Below are 21,810 nucleotides of genomic sequence, written 5' to 3'. Positions count from 1 at the left end.
ACTGGCATTACATACATGCATACATACAAATATGTTCACAGCAGTTTGTGACAATACACAGCAAAAAGAAACATGGCAACAATGATACAAAACTGCAAATTAATGTCTTAAACAACCAGACAATCATTGTGGGAGCAGGTGTGACTTCAGATGCTTGTTGAAAATATGACGTGAATCAGCAGAACGCAGAGATGGAGGGAGTTTATGACAAACACAGCAATGTACAATGTCAAATGCCTCCTTGTTTGTTTTTAGGCATTGCTCAAAATCTCCTTGAGCTTTTAAAATATCTTGAATGAAGTAATGCAGACATCGGAGGGAGAAAGAGAAATTTAAATTTGGAATATCAGTGATTTGCAGAATCTGTAAACCTCCTGAATTATTTAACGTCTGAGTGGTTGCAGGTCTGGAAATAGGGTGAACCCATTGCTCGATTTCACAAAGAGCTAAGATTGATCTTAAGTGTAAATCTTTCTTAATTGCTAAGCAAAGCGTGATGTCAAAATAGAAATCACTATGTTTACACTTACAACTCATCTTAAGATGAATCTTAGTTCTTTGTGAAATCCACTCCTGGTTTGCAAGACGATGAGGAATTTTCACGTTCATCAAATCTCATTTCTGAGGCATATTTCTATGGAAGATTTCAGTTTTTAAAATGTCCTTTTTCTTTGCTTGATTTTTTTCAACAGACATTTTTTTCATAAATCCTGTGTGGATCAGTGGCTGATTGAGCATAGAACGTGTCCGATGTGTAAACTGAATATACTCAAAGCACTTGGCTATGGGGTACGTATAGAATTTGTTTTAAATATTAAAGACACTGGACACTATTGGTAATTGTCAAAGACCAGTCTTCTCACTTGCTGTATCTCAACATATGCATAAAATAACAAACCTGTGAAAATTTGAGCTCAATTGGTCGTGGGAGTTGCGAAAAAACTATGAAAGAAAAAACACCCTTGTCACACGAAGTTGTGTGCTTTCAGATGCTTGATTTCGAGACCTCAAATTCTAAATCTGAGGTCTCAAAATCAAATTCGTGGAAAATTACTTCTTTCTTGAAAACCAGGTCACTTCAGAGGGAGCCGTTTCTCCCAATGTTTTATACTATCAACCTCTCCACATTACTCGTTACCAAGTAAGGTTCTGTGCTAATGATTATTTTGAGTAATTACCAATAGTGTCCACTGCCTTTAACAGAATTATTATTCTTTTTACCCATGCAAAATTGACATTCACTTCTTGAGCAGCGTAGGCACAACTAGAAATGTCTGCGAACAACTGCTGCAAATTTAATAAACGTTAAATTTGCATTGGGGATAAAGGATATTATTTTTGGTTTTACCCTTACACTAATGTGTGGTCTGGTTAGTAAGAAATCTGCTCTAGAAATGCAAAGGTCTTATGCCTGAGTAATATGCCTGTGATTTTTGTTGACAGAATTTGGGAAAGTACTCGGTATATAGTGCTTACACACAACGGTGTAAACCAAATGTAATAAATTGCTGCAATGTTTAATGTTTTGCGAGTGGATTGTTACATTGAATGGTTATGATTTTAAAGTGCATGACGCTGTAGAACGATTTCTTACTCGTATGGTGGTGTCCGTGTTGGCGTAGTTGTGTCCTCCTCGCCTTCCACCTATAGGACCCCGGTTCGAATCACACCAAAACAATACGTGGATTGGGTCCCTACCTGACTGCGTGGGTTTTCCTAGAATAATTGTCCTGGGGTTTTCCTCCCACATCTAAAACTGACACATCCTTGTTTTGTCTCCACTGGGTTTTTGGCTAGTATAATGGCTAAGTTCACTTTTCTGAAAGTCCTTACCTCCACAACCAGAATAAATTAAATGAAAAAAACAACCGAAAGTGAAATGGAGTGACTGGTTTGAGGAGCTTTCAATTTTATGTGAAGTAGAATGACGCAATTTTTGAAATTAGCTGCTTATTTGCCGAAAATAAATGGAAAAACAAAATTTTCAGCCAAGCAAAAGAGAAACAGTTGTTCAGTGCCATCTAATATCTTGTGTTGTTGTTTTTTCATTTAAAAACAGTTCAATGACACCGAGATCTTCTTTTGACTTGAAGATTTACCTGGCTTTTTACTTTGTGTTTATGTCGTCAGGCCTCACAGGTTAATCCTTAATGAAAATAAAAAGAAAGTGACGGGATGTTTTTGCTGTCCAGTTTATAAAAGGGCCTCATGAATTTCTTTCTATTTACGTATCTCCAAAATGCCACAAATCTCTCTGGAGTACCTTCCTCCCATAGAAGTATACAGAGTGTCTGCGTCGGTTCTCAGCATTTGACGTCACATTGCTTCCTAGCATTTCCACATGATTAAGTATGAACCAGCCCTGTGGCGTCGAAGACGTCTTGATGGCTTTAACACCCTTTGAGGTTTGGAGGGCAGTATTTTTTTTCTATCAATGAGTAAGCATCTGGGGTGAGGTGTACATGTACGTCCGTCTCCCAGGGGTCGCTCATCCTGCTATTTTTTCTCACCAGGTGTAATTTGATGTTATTTACGGGAGTGCGTCGCCGTTTGGAACTTAAGAGGGGGTGTCTTAGCTTAGTGCCTGGGGTTGTTTTTTTGTGGTTGCGAGGGACGTATCGTCTCCGTTTGGCAGTGAGAAAAACAATTTGGACAGCGTGATGATTGGAAATGTTTAATATTTAACCATGAAGGAAACTTACTGGGTGTTTGAGATTAGGATTTTCCTGTAGTGTGCAGAACAAAGGAAGGTCAGTCACTGTGTGGACATTTCTTTGTTCCATACACTAAAGAAAAATCCTTTTCTGCGCGCTTTATAATACACTGTGTGGACATGCTGTAAGTTTCAAGTCCCTACATTATGTGGACATCTTTTGTTTTCAGGTTCACACTTGTATGTAGCGCTAAAACAGAGTTTTATACAGTGTTTAAGAATTGGATTTTCCTTATAAGTGTTTAGAAAAGAGGAATGTCCACAGAGGGTATGTAACACAGAGCTATGTTAATATTTATTTGTCTGAGTGCGTTTCATTTATTTACTTATTTATTTTGAACCCTACAGAAGCAGCTGACGATGCGGGCGAGTGAAGAAGCCCTCTATGTCTTTGAGCTCGGTCAGATCATCTTTAACTCTAGTATGGACGGGGAGGACTGGAACCTGAGGGCATCCAGTCTACGAACGTCTCATCTCACACGATGGCCATCGAATACTCAGCAGAGTGTGCGTGTCATGGCCGTCACCGACGACGTCCAATCAGAAGACAGTCGGTCTGACGAGAGCAGGAATGGATCGTCGAGCTCAGAAGGTATGGACGTCAAAGGTGAAGTTACATCACAAGTTATGACCCTTGTTACGATGTGCAGCGCACTTACACGCTCCTATCCTGTTGAAAATTTTGTAAGGCAAAAGGACTTGACTCTCAAAATGGCGGAAATGGTGGACCCACATTGTGCTGTGGTGCATGCCCACATCATGCCAGATTTCAATTGGCAGGAAAAACACACCCTGTCAGGCATGGATTTTCTTGCCTTGTTTTCTAAATGCCAATTAAATTATTGTTGACCATGCCCGATATGTGGCAGAGGTAATCCCCCTAAAATACATTAACACACTCTTTTGCTCTTGCACAGAAATACCCTACCCCCCCCCTCCTAAAATCCTCGGAAGAACTAATGAAAATCATGGTCGAGTTTGACTATCATTATTTATTTTATGCTGTCGTTTCATTTTCAGGTATCCTTCCTCCTGTGACTACGACGGTAGAGCTTCACCGGAATTGCCCCAGCCCCATATCCAGCGATACACCCTGCCTTGGATCAACCTCAGTCTAGGATGAGTGCACTCGACTCCACACTAACCCAACGTAGTCAAGAGCGCTTTTTTCATGAAGTTTCCAAGTGCTGTAAATTATCTCCAACAGGTGATAACTGTAAGGGCCTTGTCACACGAGGCAACTTTTGCAGGCAACTTGGAGGCAACCAACTGCAGTGCATGCTACAGGACCACTTTGGTAGCACACAGGTCATTTTTTTTAACAATGTCTTACGATCCACAAGAGAAATATGTGAACATTCAAATGTGAATGCCCTTTCTTCTTGGAGATTGCCTGGAACTGGTTGCCCGTAAATTGCCTCGTGTGATATGGCCCTAAGAATGAAAGGCACAGGGCATTTGTATGCAACAAACCTTTTTGAATTAAGATGGACCCTATGGAATTATACACAGTTTGGCTTGGGTGTATACAGACAGATTTACCCAAACCAGTAGTGTCATAGTAATGTGTGCACCATCTCAAAATGGCCCATGTACTGCATTGTGTTAAAGGCATTGGACACTATTGGTAATTACTCAAAATAATTTTTAGCATAAAAACTTACTTGGTAATGAGTAATGGGGAGAGGTTAATAGTATAAAACATTGTGAGAAACGGCTCCCTCTGAAGTAACGTAGTTTTCGACAAAGAAGTAATTTTCCACGAATTTGATTTCAAGACCTCAGATTTATAACTTGATGTCTCGAAATCAAGCATCAGACAGCACACAACTCCGTGTGACAAGGGTGCTGTTTCTTTCATTATTATCTCGCAACTTCGATGACCAATTGAGCTGAAATTTTCACAGGTTTGTTATTTTATGCATATGTTGAGATACAGCAAGTGAGAAGACTGGTCTTTGACAGTTACCAATAGTGTCCAGTGTCTTTAAGGATTCCAATGGGGTGCTGTTTGCATCCAATACAAGGGGTCCATAAGCTCACTGTTGTCACCCATCACTCATTTCTAGCCATGTCTGAGTCGGATGTACGGGGCCCAATTTCATGGCTCTGCTTACCATAAGAAAAGAATCGGCGCTTGTGGAAGTAGGGAATTCCGTGCTTACTTCAAACGTATTTGACGGGTAAGCAGGGAATTTTGGCTTCTGCGCGTGCGTACTCCACGTGACTAGGCATTCTACGCTTACAAAGCTAGCGCAGAAATTGGGCGCTTGCGTAGTAAGTGGAGAATGGTGATCAAGATTGTTAAAGCCATTGGACCCTTTCGGTAAACAGTATTGTCCAAGGCCCACACATTGTGTATCACAACTTCTATATAAAATAACAAACCTGTGAAAATTTAGGCTCAATCGGACGTAGGAGTCGGGAGAAAATAATGGGAAAACCCACCCTTGTATCCGCACGTTCGCCGTGTCATGACATGTGTTTATTAAATCCGTAATTCTCGATATCGAGAACTGATATTGTTTTACTGTTTTCTCAAAAAGTAAAACATTTCATGGAATAATATTTCAAGAGAAGTCTTTCACCACTACTTTCTGTAAATCCTGTAAGTTATTTGTAAATCTGTGAACTTTTATTTGTTTATTCTGTACCGAAAGGGTCCAATGGCTTTAAGCTACCAGCCCTACAGTCTTGTGGATTTTCCCCTCAAATTCGAGGCCTGGGCCTAATTTCATAGAGCTGCTTAGCACAAAAATTTGCTTAGCATGAAATTTCTTCCAGCGGTAAAAACAGGATTACCAACCAAATTTTCCATTTGTTGCATATTGCTTGTTACAGGTGTTCAGCTGTTGTTTGCTTATCCTGAAAATCTCGTGGAAATTTGGTTGGTAATCCTGTTTTTATCAAGGCAAAAAAATGTCGTGCTAAGCAAATTTTTGTGCTTAGCAGCTCTAGGAAATTGGGCCCAGATAGCTGTAGCTACCAACTCAGATATAACCTCAAGTGAGGATTGAACATGAATGTGCTAGAGTATATTGCCCCCACCCTAAAAACCAAAGATACCTATTAGAGTTTAAATTAAACGGAGATACACTTTTGAAGTAATCATTTGCAATAGATTATTGGGTGGATTTCTAGGCAACTAGTCCTAGGCAATGCTAAGAGATAGGACCAGTCCTAAGCTAGGATGAGTTACTGGTCCTAACTTAGGACCAGTCCTATCTCTTAGCATTGCCTAGGACTAGTCCTAAGTTAGGACTACCTTTGTGAAATCCACCCATGATGTAACAAGAAGTAAGGCAATACTGAAGGTTTGATGCGTCATTTGAAGAGTACATTTTAAAAATGGGTGCCGATTTGATCGAGAGAAAAATGTGGATTTATTTTGTTGAAAACAATGAAGGAGATGTTTGTGACACTTTTTAACATCATGATACAGTTGTGATGTTTAGAACCTGTAGTGTACGATAAGTTTAGGAAAAATATAAAAAAATTCTCCCATGTTGAAGTACCTCACATATTTTACCTCTTGTGTGGAACAGCAAAGGTTGAATTTTTGTTTGTCTTGTATTTATTTCAAATATCATGATTGGACAGTATTCGCTTGATATGAAGCGTTTTATTTTTAATAATCAAAAAATAAGTATAACAATTATATATATTTGTTGACAACAAGGAAATATCTGCCAAAGTTTAACAAGATGGTATTTTAGTTTTGATAGTTAAAATTAATATGAATAGAACTTTAAACAATGATGATAGTTTTAGTAGAGGCTCGAGCTGTCTCTTAAATGTTTAACCCTAACTTAAAGCATGGACTTCTAACTTTTCTACTTGCTCCTGTGCTGAATTCAATTGGGCACAATTTCATAGAGCTGCTTAAGCACACACAAAACTACTAAGCATCTAACAATTTTGCTCACTGAAAAGAGTTACCAGCTAGAGCATCATGTTATTTGCGTAGTTTGTGACTGGTTCCCTGCATATTTTTGCTAAGCAGAAATGTTTAAGCTCTGTGAAATTGGGCCCTGTTTCAGTCAACAGGAATGTCTTTACGAGGAAACCACACACTGCCATCAACAACCAATGGTTTCCAAATAGGGTTATCCTATTTTCATTTAAGTAAACACATTTATCCTTTCTGCCATAAAAGTTTCTAGCCTTATAGACGATGTGACCCATGTTTACATTCAAACCGCCCTCTGTTTACAAAACACTATATACGTCATGTTTTGCTGGGCAAAAAGACGCGTAGTCATGGTAAGATTGCATACACTTTCTAGCTGGCTGCCAAAACACAAAGGTTTTGCCCCGCGGTATGTGCACGAATCATGTTATGGTTTTCGTGTGACGTCAGAGGTCATATTGTCTATAGACCATGTAACATTACACAAAAAGGTAACCTTGTACATGTCAGGTCTTTTTGGCAGGCAAGATACTACACTGGTCGTGTGGAAATTTTACATTTTGTCCTTGTTTCCACATAAATAAAACTAGTTTTGAGAATGCCCCCTTTCTCCATGCAATCTTATGCAATCTCCATCAAATACAAGATTTAATGTTTTCTTGAGCTTTGTACAAATCAGGCCTGCAGGAAGTACAGGCTCTGGGGGAGATTTCACAAAGAGTGACGACTAGTCTTACCTCAAGTTAGGACTACCCTTAAGTTTATAATATCTTCTAGAACCAGTCCTAAGTTCTTTGTGAAATCGACCCCTGTTCTTTTAAGAACATGTGATGTCACAGGTTACTCTTATGTCTTGAGTTTTTCTTTCGCTTTGCTAGAAGCGCCTTGGAATGGGCAACTAGAACGATGGCACTCTACAAATGCCTAATGATTGGTTGACTGATTGATTGTTACATGGCTATATGTGAGACACTTTTATTTTTTCCACCATGAACTCCTCTGACCTGAAGTTTATTTCATGACAGTCTGCTCAAAACAACTTTCCCTGTACAGACTCATCATGCTACTACCATATTGGTATTGTCCACCATGTACCACATAGTCATATCTGTGGTTTTTCAGCAGGATGAAAAGGCGCCTGACTAACTGATTTTTTAAAAACCCTTGAGCCCCGGTTTGGATTGTGTTATTTGAATTGTTGGACAAAACAACATGGCCCCATCCTACTGACTTATTACATGTCTTCCAGTGCTTAAAGTAGACTACTTTTTGTAATGAGGAGGCTTGTCAAAAACCAATGCCAACAAAAGAAAATAACTGTAGTTATTTGAGACGTTTGATACCAAACAAAATAAGTAACAGGCACTTAGTTCTAGAAGTGCGAATGATAGATTTTGAAGTGCCAAAACTGGTTGGCTGTTGTGAAGTATTTACAATACCTTATGCACATGACGTCATGTATACTCAGTGCTGTCACTGTTTTATTGTTCAAAGTTGCTACTGGCAGCGAGTTCCCTTAAAAAATGTCATGTCCTTACTGATGTTGGTGTTTACTTGTTGTTAGAGCAGTTGTTTTTTTGTTGGGGGGCTTTTTGGGGGGAGGGGGCGGCGGATGGGGGAGATTTGAGGTATTGAATTTGTTTTTGTTTTTTTGTGTTTTTTGGTTATTTTTTTGAAAATTGCAAGTTTAAGCGAAATTCAGATCTCTGGAGACTTAATTTGCTTACACCATTTTGTGACCTAACAATGCAAGCTTTATTAATGTATCACTTTAAATGACTCTTTGACAAGTCACTTATGCATACAATAATTTTAATAAAAGCACAGTAGCTTTTTACTTGAAGGTAGATTCATTGATATTACTTCTTCGTTTGCAAAATCAACAATGTTTTGTGCTAAGTGTTTTTGGGGTTGTGACTAATGATATTGTCACTGTTGTGTGCTTTTGTCTTAATCTTTAATTATCAAGTATTAATTAAGTGCTATTTGAACAAATCAAGAATAATGTGTAAATAATTGTTTAAGGAAAATATTAAATTAAATTAAGGAATCATGTATTATTGTTTATCTGTGTTGAATTAAATCATTATAAATATGGACAGATAAACCTTGACTAATGTGTGTTCATTCCGGATCCGGTTTGAAGTTAGGGTAAACCTTTGTTAAATACTCAAAACACTTACTTGGTAAGAAGCGCTGCAGCTGTTGATAAGACACTATTGGTAATTACTCAAAATAATTGTTAGCATAAAAACTTATTTGGTAACAAGCAATGGGGACCTGTTGGTAGTATGAAACATTGTGAGAAACGGCTCTCTCTGAACGTAGTTTTCGAGAGAAAGAAGTAATTTTCCACGAATTTGATTTCGGGACGGAGACCTCATTAGATTTTGAGGTCCCGAAATCAAGTATCATGAAAGCACACAACTTCGTGTGACAAGGTATTTGTTCTTCCATTATCTCGCAACTTCGACGACCAATTGAGTTCCAATTTTCACAGGTTTGTTATTTTGTGCATAATGTTGAGATACACCAAGTGAGAAGACTGGTCTTTGACAATTAGCAATAGTGTCCAGTGTCTTTAACATTTTTAAAAGCGATACCTTCAAATGAATATGGTTAAAACAGTTGAACGGTTCCAAAAACCAAAGGTACTAATTTGGTACTAATTGCTTTTAAATAGTAAGCAGCACAATAAGTCGACTGCTTTACTGGCTTTATGAAATCATAGATGAATAAAAGAATAATGAAATTTACTAAAAATGACATCAAATATTTAAGTGTGGCCTTTGAGCGTTGTGTGCCTCCCTATCTGGACCGCGCGGTCGATGTTGGGCGTGCGCGCTTTTTTTACCGACCATTGTGACGACTTTGAACGAAATTATTACGCAACAAAACGTTGCCTGGCAAAGGTTGGGTTGTATGAAGTTGTGCTACCATCACCCAAAACCTATGTTTTTAAGTTATTACTGTAGCTTGTTCCTTAGGGGGTCACTTTGTGTCTCCGATTTCCGTTTTGATCGCGCTCCTTCGTGATTTCCGATTTCACTCTGATAGTTGATAGTTTCCAATTCCGTATGAATAATGTGACATTTGGATTGTTTTTCTAACCGGCGGCTGATATGTAAAAATGGAAACAATTGAAACAATTGAAACTATTGACGCCGATTCTTTGGCGATTTCCATCATATCTATCGCTAACAGCATCAGTAGACATGAAAGCCCCGGGAGCGACACGCCGGACAGCCCCTTTCGACATGCCTCGCCGAAGCAGGGGATGAAAGGGGCTGCAGTCCTCGTGATGGCTAGGCGTAAGATGGCTTGGACCACACCCGAACCGTCTGGTGCTGGGCCTGATGAAAGGTAGGTCTTTTAAAAATAATTCCCTTGGACCAGATTCCTTTCTTGTCAGTGATGGTAACAAATTGTTGGCCAATTTTAACTTAGGTGGTGGATATGGCCTATCAGTGGCGTCACTGAACACAAATTATGTCTAATGATGTCCATGCCCCGCCCACAGCCACACCCTAATTTTAAACCTTGAACTTTTCATTCAAGGTAATAGATGACAAGAATAAAATAATTTGTTTTTTAGAGATCGGGATGAGTGTTCATTTTTTTTTTTAACTTGTTGTCTACACTTTGGAAACTATTGTGTTATTGCCTACGTCAGAAAATCTTGCGAACGGAAACTTCTACAAGAACGTCGCAATGGGGCCCTAAGATCGGCGTACTCGGACTCGGTTTCAGCCCCCCCTTGTGCCCCCTCAAAGTTTTCATTAAAATCTTGCCGCGGCTGGTTTATATCGATCCCGTAGGCCTACATGAAAACAGAGCCAACTAAAGTTTTGTGTTTCGGGTTCAATTAAGATGCGGAAAGGCAAATTGTTATAAATTTTGTTCGGGAGACAGTTTTCACAAATGTTTTCAGTCCGAAATAAGTTTGGTGGATCCGGTGAAAAGCAATGCCGCATACATTCAAATTATGCTGGCAACGGGCTTTTATGACGGCTTCGATAAATTAATAGGCGGGGATTCAACTAAATACGAAAAAAGTTTGGACATTTTTATAATTCAGATAGTTGTGATGATAATTTCCACTGCTAATATTATTATTAATATTCCCAATCATACTGCAGTGATGGACAGAACCAAGCATGGGCTTCAAAACGGCACAGTCCGAGAATAAAATCAAGGTACGTTTTTGGCCCATAGGCCCCAACTCCATGGTAAGCACTTGAAGTGTAAAACACTATAAGCACCATTTCAAAACAAGCAAATAATCTTTGATTCTTCGAAGTTATCAAAACCTCAATCCATTGATTCTTTCTTATCGTACACATTTTGTGAAATAAAATTTCCCTTGTGGTTTATCACTAGATAGTTTTGTGAAAGACAGAAACACCTCAAACTTTATTTTGTTGTAAACCGTGACAAGTGATATAGCGCCCTCTATAGTTCGACTGAACTCGTACTGCTTTGCACTGGTTCCGATTTTGTTGCGGTAGCAATGTGCGTAAATCGAAGGGAACCAATGGGAATCAATCAAGCAGGTGGCTGAGTGCTGCCATAACAACACCAAGCCAGAAGGTCACGTTGGGGTTACTAAAACTTCACATGCTTAGTCAAGGGTTTCTTCAATTTATATTGTGTTTATGGCAGGCACCATTTTGATAGCATAAACTGTAAGTGTAAGTAACCCAATGTAAACTACTCTGTCTTGTGTAAGTTTGCAGTTCGTGCCGTCCATTTTGCAAGGGTTTGTGGTTAAAATGTGAAGAGTTTCACCAGCGATTCGTGTGTTAACTGTGTGACTTTATTTAGTCAGAGACTCAGTACAGCGGAATACGAAGGGCTGAACGAACGTTTCTTCCGTGGTGCGTTAACTTCTCAGCGGAAGTGGGGTTCGAGAGCTGGCATGATGCCCCACCACCGTCTAACGAGCAGCGAGAGGCAGCTCATAGACGCTATATGCGACGAGGATGACGACCCGAGAAAAAGAGCCATAACACCGGGTCGCCGAATGGGCAAACCGATACGACCCACCTCGGCCCAGGCGAAGCTGCAGTCCCGAGGAACGCCGAACGTGCTGGAGGAAACACGGCCGGCTACAGCGGCTGCGGGGTCGCGTGGAGTGGGTCACTCCGGCTACACACCGACCGGCTCGAGGGGTCAGTTGTCCCAACAAGCTTCCTCGACCTGGGGATCTCGAATCAACGATGATATACCGAAAATTGAGACCCAAGTGAGACGGTTGACTGTCGGGGCCGTGGATGGACTGGCAGACAGGGCTGATTCTGTGATGACAAGGGGTAGAATGACAGCTCATTCCGCACCAGTTAGAAAGGTCAGTCAGTCTCTGTCCTTCTTTTGTCTTAACTTAAGAAAATTATTAAATAATAAAAGAGCGGCATCAATGGAGCAACTACTGCCCTCTAGTCTAAGAAAACTGAATAAAATGTACGCTCAATCTTCATTTTGCTTATTAATAAGAAATAATAACATTTAAATAAACCCCCCCCCCCCCAAAAAAAAAGCGAACAATAAGTTTTAATGTATTTATGATGAAAAAAATAAAATAAAAATAATAGCGCAAAAGTCCGCCTAGCCTTGAAAGTCTTTTTAATGTGCTCAATCAAGAATCTTAGATGTAAAATAAAACAATAGAACATACCAAAAAGTGTTAACTAGACATGAACAAACCAAAAAGTGTTGATTAATGGCTGTAAATCAGGATAGACCTCATGTTTCTTGTTCACACACACATGTCATGATCAGGACTAGAACCCACACTCAGTCCAAGGTCTTTTTGTGTTTTTGGTTAGTGGGTATCTAAAAACTCGATGAGGGGAGAGGTGTGGTTGTTAAACTTCTGTTTTTGAAATGCGCCACTGCCCCTTTGTTTTGCTTGTAAGTTGAGTAGCAGTTCAATCATGTATTCAGCATACTCTTGTGAATTCTTTAAGTATACATTACATTACTGAAATCCGTCTTGATGTGATTTGTTAACTGTATTGGCTTTTCAAAAGACGTCATCAGGATGTTTAAATGAAATTGGTAGGCCTAATTATGCACTTTTGAGTATGTGATTACTTCTCATCCGAGTTACTGGACCCAACAATGCTTTTTTAACTTTGGATCCTAATTTCAAATCTGGCACTTGATAAAATCCAAAACTTTAGAAAGTTGTTGTTGGGTCCAGTTAGTAATACTCTGAATAAAATCTCCCAAGAAAAACTACAACAGGATATTTCATAAACGGTGTGACAGAAGATTTATTCTGATTTATCTTCAGATAAAAATAATAGTTTCAGTTGAATAACGAGAATGTTGTTAGACATATATGTCATTGTTAATGTGATTACTGTATGAAATTATCTGAAACAGGTAGTTTCAAGGAGAGTTAGCCCAACTGTTAGGTTAGCCTAATAGGCTACAAAACTAAAAAACTAGAGCCCTTTTTATGATCATCTTACAGCCTATTAGAGGGAGAGCTGTCATACTTACCCCCCCCCTCCCCCAACCCAACATAGTTTGTTTTAAAGTTTAAAATTAATAATTGTCTGATCAAAACAAGTCGATTCAAGACATCCCACACTTAGGACGAACTTGATCTGCCAAGAATTTCTAGAGAATGCACGGGGAGCGCACAATTTTGTGGTGTAATGTTTTTTTCCTTTTTTTTCCTTTCATTTTTGACAAGTTACTAGTTATTCATGTTGAGAATGGCATCCAGACAGCAGCATCTTGGCTAGTTTTGTAAGGGCAGTGCTGTGGATAACGTGCTTCAAAAACTTAATTTATCAAACAAAATATCATTTCTACATTTAACAATGAATCCATTACAACATGACTACTCATTCATAAACACCTCAGACAGTTTTGCTTTTGGTGGTGTGTATAAACCTTTGTTTATGATCAGTAAAAAGTGTTGAAACATGGGCGTGACACGCGAGTTTGCACCTGTGCTTATAAGACAGTTTCTTCATTCCTATTGGTCGAGAGCAACGGCCGAGACAGTTGTGCCACATCACGCGATACGCCCGACGCATACAGCATTCCCTCATAAGGAGTTGTTTACCCGAGGGCCTTGCCTTACCATTTCATAGCTGGAGGGGTGTTGTGTTGAAAGAAATCATTGAAAAATTATAATTTTTGCATAATTATTTTACTTTTTGACCATAAGTGTTGGTGTTTTTTGACCGAAAAGGTAATTATGAATGGGAATCAAAGTGTGTTGAATCGGTTTTTAACTAGTGGTTTAAACCCGCCGAGGCCTGGTTCTTGATAATTTACCTCGACTTCGTCTCGGTAAAATTATCAAGAACCAGGCCTCGTTGGGATTAAACCACTAGTTGAAAACCTCTTCACCACACATTGATTCCCTTATTTATGACCGGTAAAAAGTGTTAATTCATGGGCGTGACACGCGACCTTGCACCTGTTCTTTTAAGACAGTTTCTTCATTCCTATTGGTCGAGAGCAATGGCTGAAACAGTTGTGCCACATCACGTGATACGTGCGACGCCCACAGCATTCCCTTATAAGGAGTTGTTTACCCGAGGGCGGCGGAGGGCTTTACCATTTCATAGCTGGAGGGGTGTTGTGTTGAAAGAAATCATTTAACAATTATAATTGTTGCATTTATTTTACTTTTTGACCAAAAAGTGATGATGTTTTTGACCGAAAAGGTATTTATGAATGGGAATCAAAGTGTGTTGAATCGGTTTTCAACTAGTGGTTTAAACCCGCCGAGGCCTGGTTCTTGATAATTTACCTCGACTTCGTCTCGGTAAAATTATCAAGAACCAGGCCTCGTTGGGATTAAACCACTAGTTGAAAACCTCTTCACCACATATTGATTCCCTTATTAAAAACTCTAAGGAAAACTAATTCAAAACTTCTAAAATGAATACAGACGTGAACTAATATAAGCATCATAGGAAAACCCAAACAAGAATACACTTTAATATTAAATAATTTTGTGATTATGATAACATTAACATCCAGCATAGTCAGTCATCCTGTTTTAAATGATTTGAAACTGCTATGTGAAAGTTCAATTTATTTGACTCTAGTGTTAGATTCTGTATATAAGCAAACAACACACCATAACACACACTTTAATTGCTTGACTGGCAGACAACCAACATAAGCCAGTCAGAGATATTTACTTTTCAACAGGCTCTGTTTGTAGCTTCAGAAAACATTGCATTTTGAGGCACAATTACCCAAGGCGTAGTACTACTAGCGTGTCACCAATTATCCTGGCAGCATGGTTCTCACCACACTGGTTGGGCCTGTTGGCACTGAGAGCTATTGACCAAGACTTTGCTCTGCTAAAAAGCTTTACTGATGGACACTGAATTCGACCAAAAATACTGAATTATTTTGTCACAAGTATACTGTGGTAGTCAACAAAAAATTCCAGTATTTTAGACAAAACACATTCGCTTTACATTAGTATCCATTCCTGACAATTTCTGACAATTTACTGATTATATCTTCATATTTTCGCACAATGTAATCTTTTTTGCAAAACAAAATACAACATAATTTATTGTGGGGAAATCCCCCAAAGCACTTATTTGATTGGTTGAAATTGAAGTATTGGGCCAATCAGGTAATTAATTATGCAAGGTCAGCAAAAGTACTCTTTAAAAGGAGTAATGGCAATGACTACACCACGGATAGTTAAAATATTGAGAATGAGGAAACCCCATCTCTTTTCAGCGCCAACACCATATAATAGAGGCGTTTACATTGCACTGGCAAAGAATTCATTTAAACAACTTTATGTTTACAAAATAATGTTCACTTTTAAAACACACCCATAATCACAATGGGATTTAAACATCCCTTTCCACAAATGAAATTAATTACACAGCATAACTGATAATCCTGTTGATATAAAAACCAATCAAAGAAAGAAACACACTGCCCTCTAATCCCTGTCAACATAGAAATCACCACCGATTGAATGAATGAATCTGTATTTACCTTTTGATGGATGAAAATAAAAGCACTGTTAACCATTCACTATCCTGGGTCCCCCTCTGGGTGTATTCAAAATGGATGAATGGTTTCCAAAGAAAACCCATTGGCCACCAACCTGACAACAACAACTCCTAAATCGAACACACTCTTGATTGTGAAGCGGTTAGCAACATGCCCCCTCAGAGTCTCTCAGTGGCTGGAGCCGAATATTGTTCTCAATGAGACAGTCTTAATCCACTGTCATTAAATAGAGATTCTCATTTGATTCAAGTATCCTTAAGGCCTGCCTGGTGTTTTATTCGGTCGGCTGTGTTTAAAATGAAGAGGCCAAGCCTGGAGTCGGGGCTCAGTGACTTTTTACTTTGATACTGCTGGTGGCAATTGAAGCTCAAGTGCTATGGGGTTGAATGAAGTTTGGGGGTTATGTCAGTTAAGCATTGAGAAGTGAAGTATTTTGTTGGTCTCTTATCGGGGAAAAAAAAAAGCTGGTTGCTTGGTTTGATATCGAGTACCATGTATTCGTCAAGAGGAACGTCGACGACGACGACGGGTACGGGTGCAGGTAAAAGAGGAACCAAGAAGTGGAATGGTGTTAAATACAGTATGATGTTCATTTTCATAGTAAGTACATCATTGCTACTGATTTACTGTATTCCAATGTACATGGGGCTGTAGTGTAGTCAGAGTTAAGAAGTGTGGCTTTCCAAACTTGCCGCCATGTTGAACGACGACGGGTACGGGTGCAGGTAAAAGAGGAACCAAGAAGTGGAATGGTGTTAAATACAGTATGATGTTCATTTTCACAGTAAGTGCCTTGCTACTGGTTTACCGTATTCCAAATGTACATGGGGATGTAGTGTAGTCAGAGTTTGGAAGTGTGGCTTTCCAAACTTGATGTCATGTTGACAAAAACTGTAGGAGATCAATCACACAATGAGGGCAATTTGCAGTAATCATACTGCTACTCTTTCACTTGTTATGGGCAAAAGCAGTTACTCATTCCTGGTTTAAATAAGATAAGTTTGTTTCATAGGTAGTGTTATAGCCATGGTGGGCGGTGCCGGGTGGGCGGTGCCGGGTGGGCCCCCTGCCCAGGACTCACAAATTTTGCCTATACATGTAGCACTCTTCTCTTAGCAAAATACACTCTGCTGACCCTGTTTCCCCCAGATTGCACTTCAGCAATGATGGCACACATATCTAAAACATGAACAATTTTGTTGAACCGCTAGCCCTAGGATTTAGAGCCCACCACAAAAGTTGGTCTAGCTACAACACTTGTCGTAGGCTCACTACTGAATGAAATAGTGGTGGTCTGATAATATTTTTTCAGACAGTAATATAGGGTGATATCTAATTTACAATGGTGTCTAGAAGTCAGCCAGAATGCCTATCTGGCTGACACCATGTTCAGTTCCAAACATAGGTTATGACGCCTACAGTATGTGAATTGGCGGCTTCAGCTACGGCTATGACTGTTGCTAAGAGTGTTGCAAGAATGTACTCTACTTCAACACACACGATGACGCAGAAATCTAGGCGTAGCTAATGTACAGTAGCCGCCAATTCACACACAGCCTTTCACATTGTACCCCAAGTTAGTCTGTGTGAAGGTGTACAATCTATACCCTCTGTAATATATTTTTAAAGGCAGATGGACACTATTGGTAATTACTCAAAATATTTGTTAGCATAAAACCTTACCTGGTAATGAGTAATGGGGAGAGGTTGGTAGTATAAAACATTGTGAGAAATGGCTCCCTCTGAAGTAACTTAGTTTTTTAAAAAAGAAGTAGATTTCAAGACCTCAGGTTTAGAATTTGAGGTCTCGAAATCAAGCATCTGAACGCACACAACTTCAAATGACAAGGGTGTTTTTTCTTTCATTATTATCTCGCAACTTTGACGACCGATTGAGTGCAAATTTTCACAGGTTTGTTAATTTATACATATATATATGTTGAGATACACCAAGTGAGAAGACTGGTCTTTGACAATTACCAATAGCGTCCAGTGTCTTTAACAAGCAAACTCTGCATATACCTTCTAATATAAATTGATTACAAGTATGAATTAGTATAGAGAGCGCTAACCATTGTTCCACTCAAGCAACCTTTTACAAAATGTGTGACATGCAAAAAAGTTTTTTGACTGGAACGTGCTGTTATTAGCCAAGATGCCATTTGGTACAGAACGCATCCTGTGACACTGTTGCGATAATTTTTAGATAGAACACGGATCTAAGAAAAGTAAATATTGACACGAACCAAAGCAATGTTTCAATGTGACATCATCAATAATGCCTTTTGCGTGGTCGGTAAACATAATTAGGCAGGGGCTAATCTCGAATCAAGGTCAGCCATAATGTGAATGCAAACGCCACTAATATTTAATGATTTGGTAATGGTCTTTACTTTTATCTACTCAAATCTCGTTAAAAATGATAAGTGTTACAATTTTGCTCCTGTTGTGTGTACCTTCAGGCCCATAAACCTTGACCCAATTCTACTGAGCTGATAGCAGTAAATGTTTCTTGGTAAACTTGGTCTGTTTTAAAAAGGGTTTTGATACCTTGTGTAGGTCAGGTTTTTGGCCATGACATGAATCCCTACTCACTGTGAATAAATCCACTAAACTTCTAAACATTCCACGCACACGCCATTCATGGGGAGCCCGCTCCTTCTCGCACTCTGGCCCATCACTATGGAACGAACTCCCAGTAAACTCTGACAAATCACTACTATTCCAGCTTCAAAACCCATTTGAAAACGTATTTTTGTGCTTAACATACTCTTTGCAATCTGACTTCGGCATCTCTCCTGCGCCAGGAGTGTCTTTTAGACAGACATGGCACATTATAAATTGCCACTATTATCATAATGTACCTGTAGAAGTTTCAGCATCATTAGTCAGTAAGTTTTTGATTATTTTAGTGGAAATTGTTTTGCACATTTCTCAAAAACTAAACAGCACCTCAGCAAGTAATATTTTAAAGGGATTTTTCCACCATCATTATCTTAACTGTATATGTTTAATGTAAATCTGTGGACGTTTGTGTTTTGTGTCCACAAAACCCTATCTGATGAACAAACTTGGAACTGTGATCAAGTTGTCTGGCTGTAGGACTTGCAATCACAAGATTGTGGTTTCGAATCCATGCTTATCACTGACTTCACAATGTCTTGAATCTAGGTATTTTCGTCTAGTTACTAGATCATATTGATTTGTACAATTCATAATCATAGACATGTTTGTATGAGAGATTTAATTGACTGTTGCCAGCTTTTAAAGTCAACTACTCATTTTACAATATCTAGAATAAGTAATGTCGTCTAGTTACTGATTCATAATTTTATTGGTTTGTGGTTTGTGCAACTCATAATCATAGACGTTAAATCAATGTTTGTATAGTACACGAGAGAGATTGGCTATTGCCAACCTAAGCAACCGCTCATTTCACAACATTTAGAATAAGAATTGTCCTCTTAGCTTGACTGAGTCGCAATTTATTGGTTTGTGCAATTCGCGTCCCGTGTCCAAGGTGGACAGCCTCATCAGGTTGATAGAACATGGATTTACAGAAATGTTTGTATGAGAGAGAGAGAGAGTGGCTGACCCCCTTGTGGGAACTTTGCTGACTTCCTTTTTTGTGAAGATTATTCTTACTTGTACAAGACAACTATACACTCACTATGGAGTACTGTTGCCACCTTTGGGCTGGTGGTTCTTCCTGTCTTTTATCTTTTTTATAAATAGAGTGCAGAAGCTTATATCGTTAATCTAATGTTGGTGAAGGGTTGGGATCAACTTTTTTGTCTGGATAGCCAACCAGTTCTCTTTGTAACAAAAGCATTTTTTTTCCTTTCTTTTTTCCCCCGCCCGTTTCGGTCGAGCAAACTGTGCTTCAAGCAAAGTTCTTTAATTTTATCAATGTTTAAAAATCACAACAGCAAATCTCAACGAAGAAAACACATACAAAAATTTTTTAATTGAAAATTGGGGTGGATTTGGTGAACATAATATCAATTGAAAACATTGATAATCTGAATGGCCCCTTACACAGCTCTGTGTAGTTTGTGCTTGATGAAATCAGGTTAACAAACTATGGCTTTCTGAATTGGTGGCTATGGCTATAGCGTGTGTTAAAGTATCATTGTCTTTAGCAACACACCCTGTATTGACCGAATTCACCAGACGTCATCATCAGAATAATCTTGGATGCGCCATTTGGTGGGCAATGTCACAGTGGAAGCGCGCATTTTAGGCGACGCGGCGTTTACATGTAAACCTATTGCCCACCAACTTGGTGAGCATGGCGCAGTCGCTGCTTGTGACATTTCGTGCAAGGGGTCAATAGCTATAGCGCCCAATTTGGATACGGCATAAGTTCCCATAACTCTAGACCATAATCACTATGGATACACAAACCAGACAACAAGAAAGTAAACCATTTTAAAACAGAAAACTCCCACACTGAGAAATCACCACCAAAATAAAGAAAAAAGACAGACATTATCGGCGCTTTGGTATGTTGTAATATGTACCAAGGACTGTATCAAATACCAGTGCTACAGGTATAAGGAGGTACTGAGCATAGGGCATAAAAAGTATTTGATCTAGAGTTTCAAAAGTCACAAATTTGTCCCTTTTATCGGTCTGACCTTTGCGGTTATCAGCCTCTTCCCTGCATGGTAATGTAAACAGGTATTTGTTGACTTACCAAACTTTTCTGGTGCCTGGTCTGTGTTCAAATCAGATCAGTATTGTTTGAGAAAAACAAATAAAATGTAACTTTTATGTTTTTTGTATGAGGTAAATCTAAAGAGTTTTTTTCAAAAGCATGACATAAGCCTATATTGTTTATTTTGGCTCGTTTTTTATTGCTCAGTTTGCTTAGGCCAAATTTCCCAAATTCGGGTTCAGGATACCCCCACAGCATTTAAAAAACCCTCAAGTGGGAGAATTCTGGTCAGGTTTAGGCATATCAATGAAACCAAATCACACCCTCTAATGTTCAGACACGGTCAAAGTCCCGGCCAATGTGCTACCTTTCAGCCAGGTAGAAGTTAATAATAGCAGGACAGTTCTTTTTTATTTAGAACTGAGGAGTCTCCTGAATCCCCAAAAATCTACTCATGGTGGTAGAGACTTGAAGTCACCTGAATTCTGATAATCTACTTTACGGTCAAGAAGAATAAATAGGAAGACAAGTTCTCAAAAGAACATAACCTACCCAGCAATTAGTTAAATGCTTGGTGTTACCACAAATCAATATACAGTACCTTACCAAGCAACGCCTCAAATCCCATAGAGAAATAAAAGATCAAATTTTAACCTTCTCCAGAAGACGATCAGAGCATACTGATCGAAACGTCGAGTTAATCCAACGGTTCTTTTCAGAACCACCCCAACTAATTTAGAGAATCATTACATGGTGTTACCGCAAACTCTTCTATATCTTCATTCCACCATGCAAAGTTTCAAATCCTACTTAAATTTTAACCTAGAAACACTGAATGGACACCATTAGCACTCTAAACCTTCATAGCTCTTGACCCCTTTCATCTCAAAATCTTCTTGAGATCTCTCCCAAGTCAAGTCAAAGGACTAAACAGCTTACACTAAACATTTTGTTAGGTCATAACAATTAAGCAATTGACTTATTGATTTGGTTTGGTAAGCTGAATAGGAGTAATTTGGATTTTGTTTTGAGCTGAATACGATTAATTTGGATTTGTTTTGTCCAGGGTTTTGTAGGCATTGTAACGTCATTGTCCGCATGGTTGCACTCAGTGACTGATGTTAACAAGAGTGGTATTTTATTTCCTCAAAGGATGTTGAATAATGGATGAGCTTGTAGTCTAAAACTTGAAATGTGGGGTGTTTTCCCTTATAGATTATTGTTTGGAAATTGTAAGTCACTTCCAAGAATCCAAGCTAGGCTTCAGAAAAGATATTTTAAAACATTTGTTTTTGGGAAAGTCCACAAGATCGCAGGGCTTGGCTCAAAACATTCACTGGACCCGAATTTTGTGTACAATACCAGAATTGAAATGGAAAGACAAATTCCCAAAAAGTTTAACAATACCAAAAATCGAAGGTCCACATTTGAACACAATCCCAAGACAACTGGATGTAACTGAGTTTAACTGTCTCAAGCTAAAATCACTGGTAATCGGGGCTTGCTGTC

The 21,810-nt window shown here is 39.0% G+C and overlaps 2 protein-coding genes across 6 annotated transcripts in view; both read left to right on the top strand.

Annotated features, from left to right (window-relative positions):
- The window catches only part of LOC139935675 (RING finger protein 150-like), a 32,156-nt gene extending 23,953 nt beyond the window's left edge, over positions 1–8,203 (top strand). Inside the window, exons 5-8 of one of the 3 annotated variants that reach the window (XR_011785839.1) lie at positions 693–789; positions 3,062–3,320; positions 3,734–5,854; positions 5,956–8,203. Coding sequence is in view for 2 of the 3 variants with exons in the window: in XM_071930190.1 (XP_071786291.1) it covers positions 693–789; positions 3,062–3,320; positions 3,734–3,831 (454 nt within the window). In the remaining variant the exon portion in view is untranslated. Of the gene's footprint in view, positions 1–692; positions 790–3,061; positions 3,321–3,733 lie in introns of all 3 variants that reach the window. The other 2 variants (XM_071930190.1, XM_071930191.1) reach the window with 2 other exon arrangements.
- Positions 8,204–9,602: 1,399 nt separating this feature from the next.
- The window catches only part of LOC139936005 (cilia- and flagella-associated protein 337-like), a 43,410-nt gene continuing 31,202 nt past the window's right edge, over positions 9,603–21,810 (top strand). Inside the window, exons 1-3 of one of the 3 annotated variants that reach the window (XM_071930698.1) lie at positions 9,603–9,986; positions 10,763–10,819; positions 11,448–11,970. In XM_071930698.1, the coding sequence (XP_071786799.1) occupies positions 9,754–9,986; positions 10,763–10,819; positions 11,448–11,970 (813 nt within the window). In that variant the 5' untranslated portion in view covers positions 9,603–9,753. The other 2 variants (XM_071930699.1, XM_071930700.1) reach the window with 2 other exon arrangements.

Source organism: Asterias amurensis, chromosome 4 (genome assembly GCF_032118995.1).
Source record: "Asterias amurensis chromosome 4, ASM3211899v1".
In the NCBI taxonomy this organism is placed as follows: domain Eukaryota; kingdom Metazoa; phylum Echinodermata; class Asteroidea; order Forcipulatida; family Asteriidae; genus Asterias; species Asterias amurensis.
Note: the sequence above shows the minus strand (reverse complement) of the source record. Positions and strands in the feature narration are given on the sequence as shown.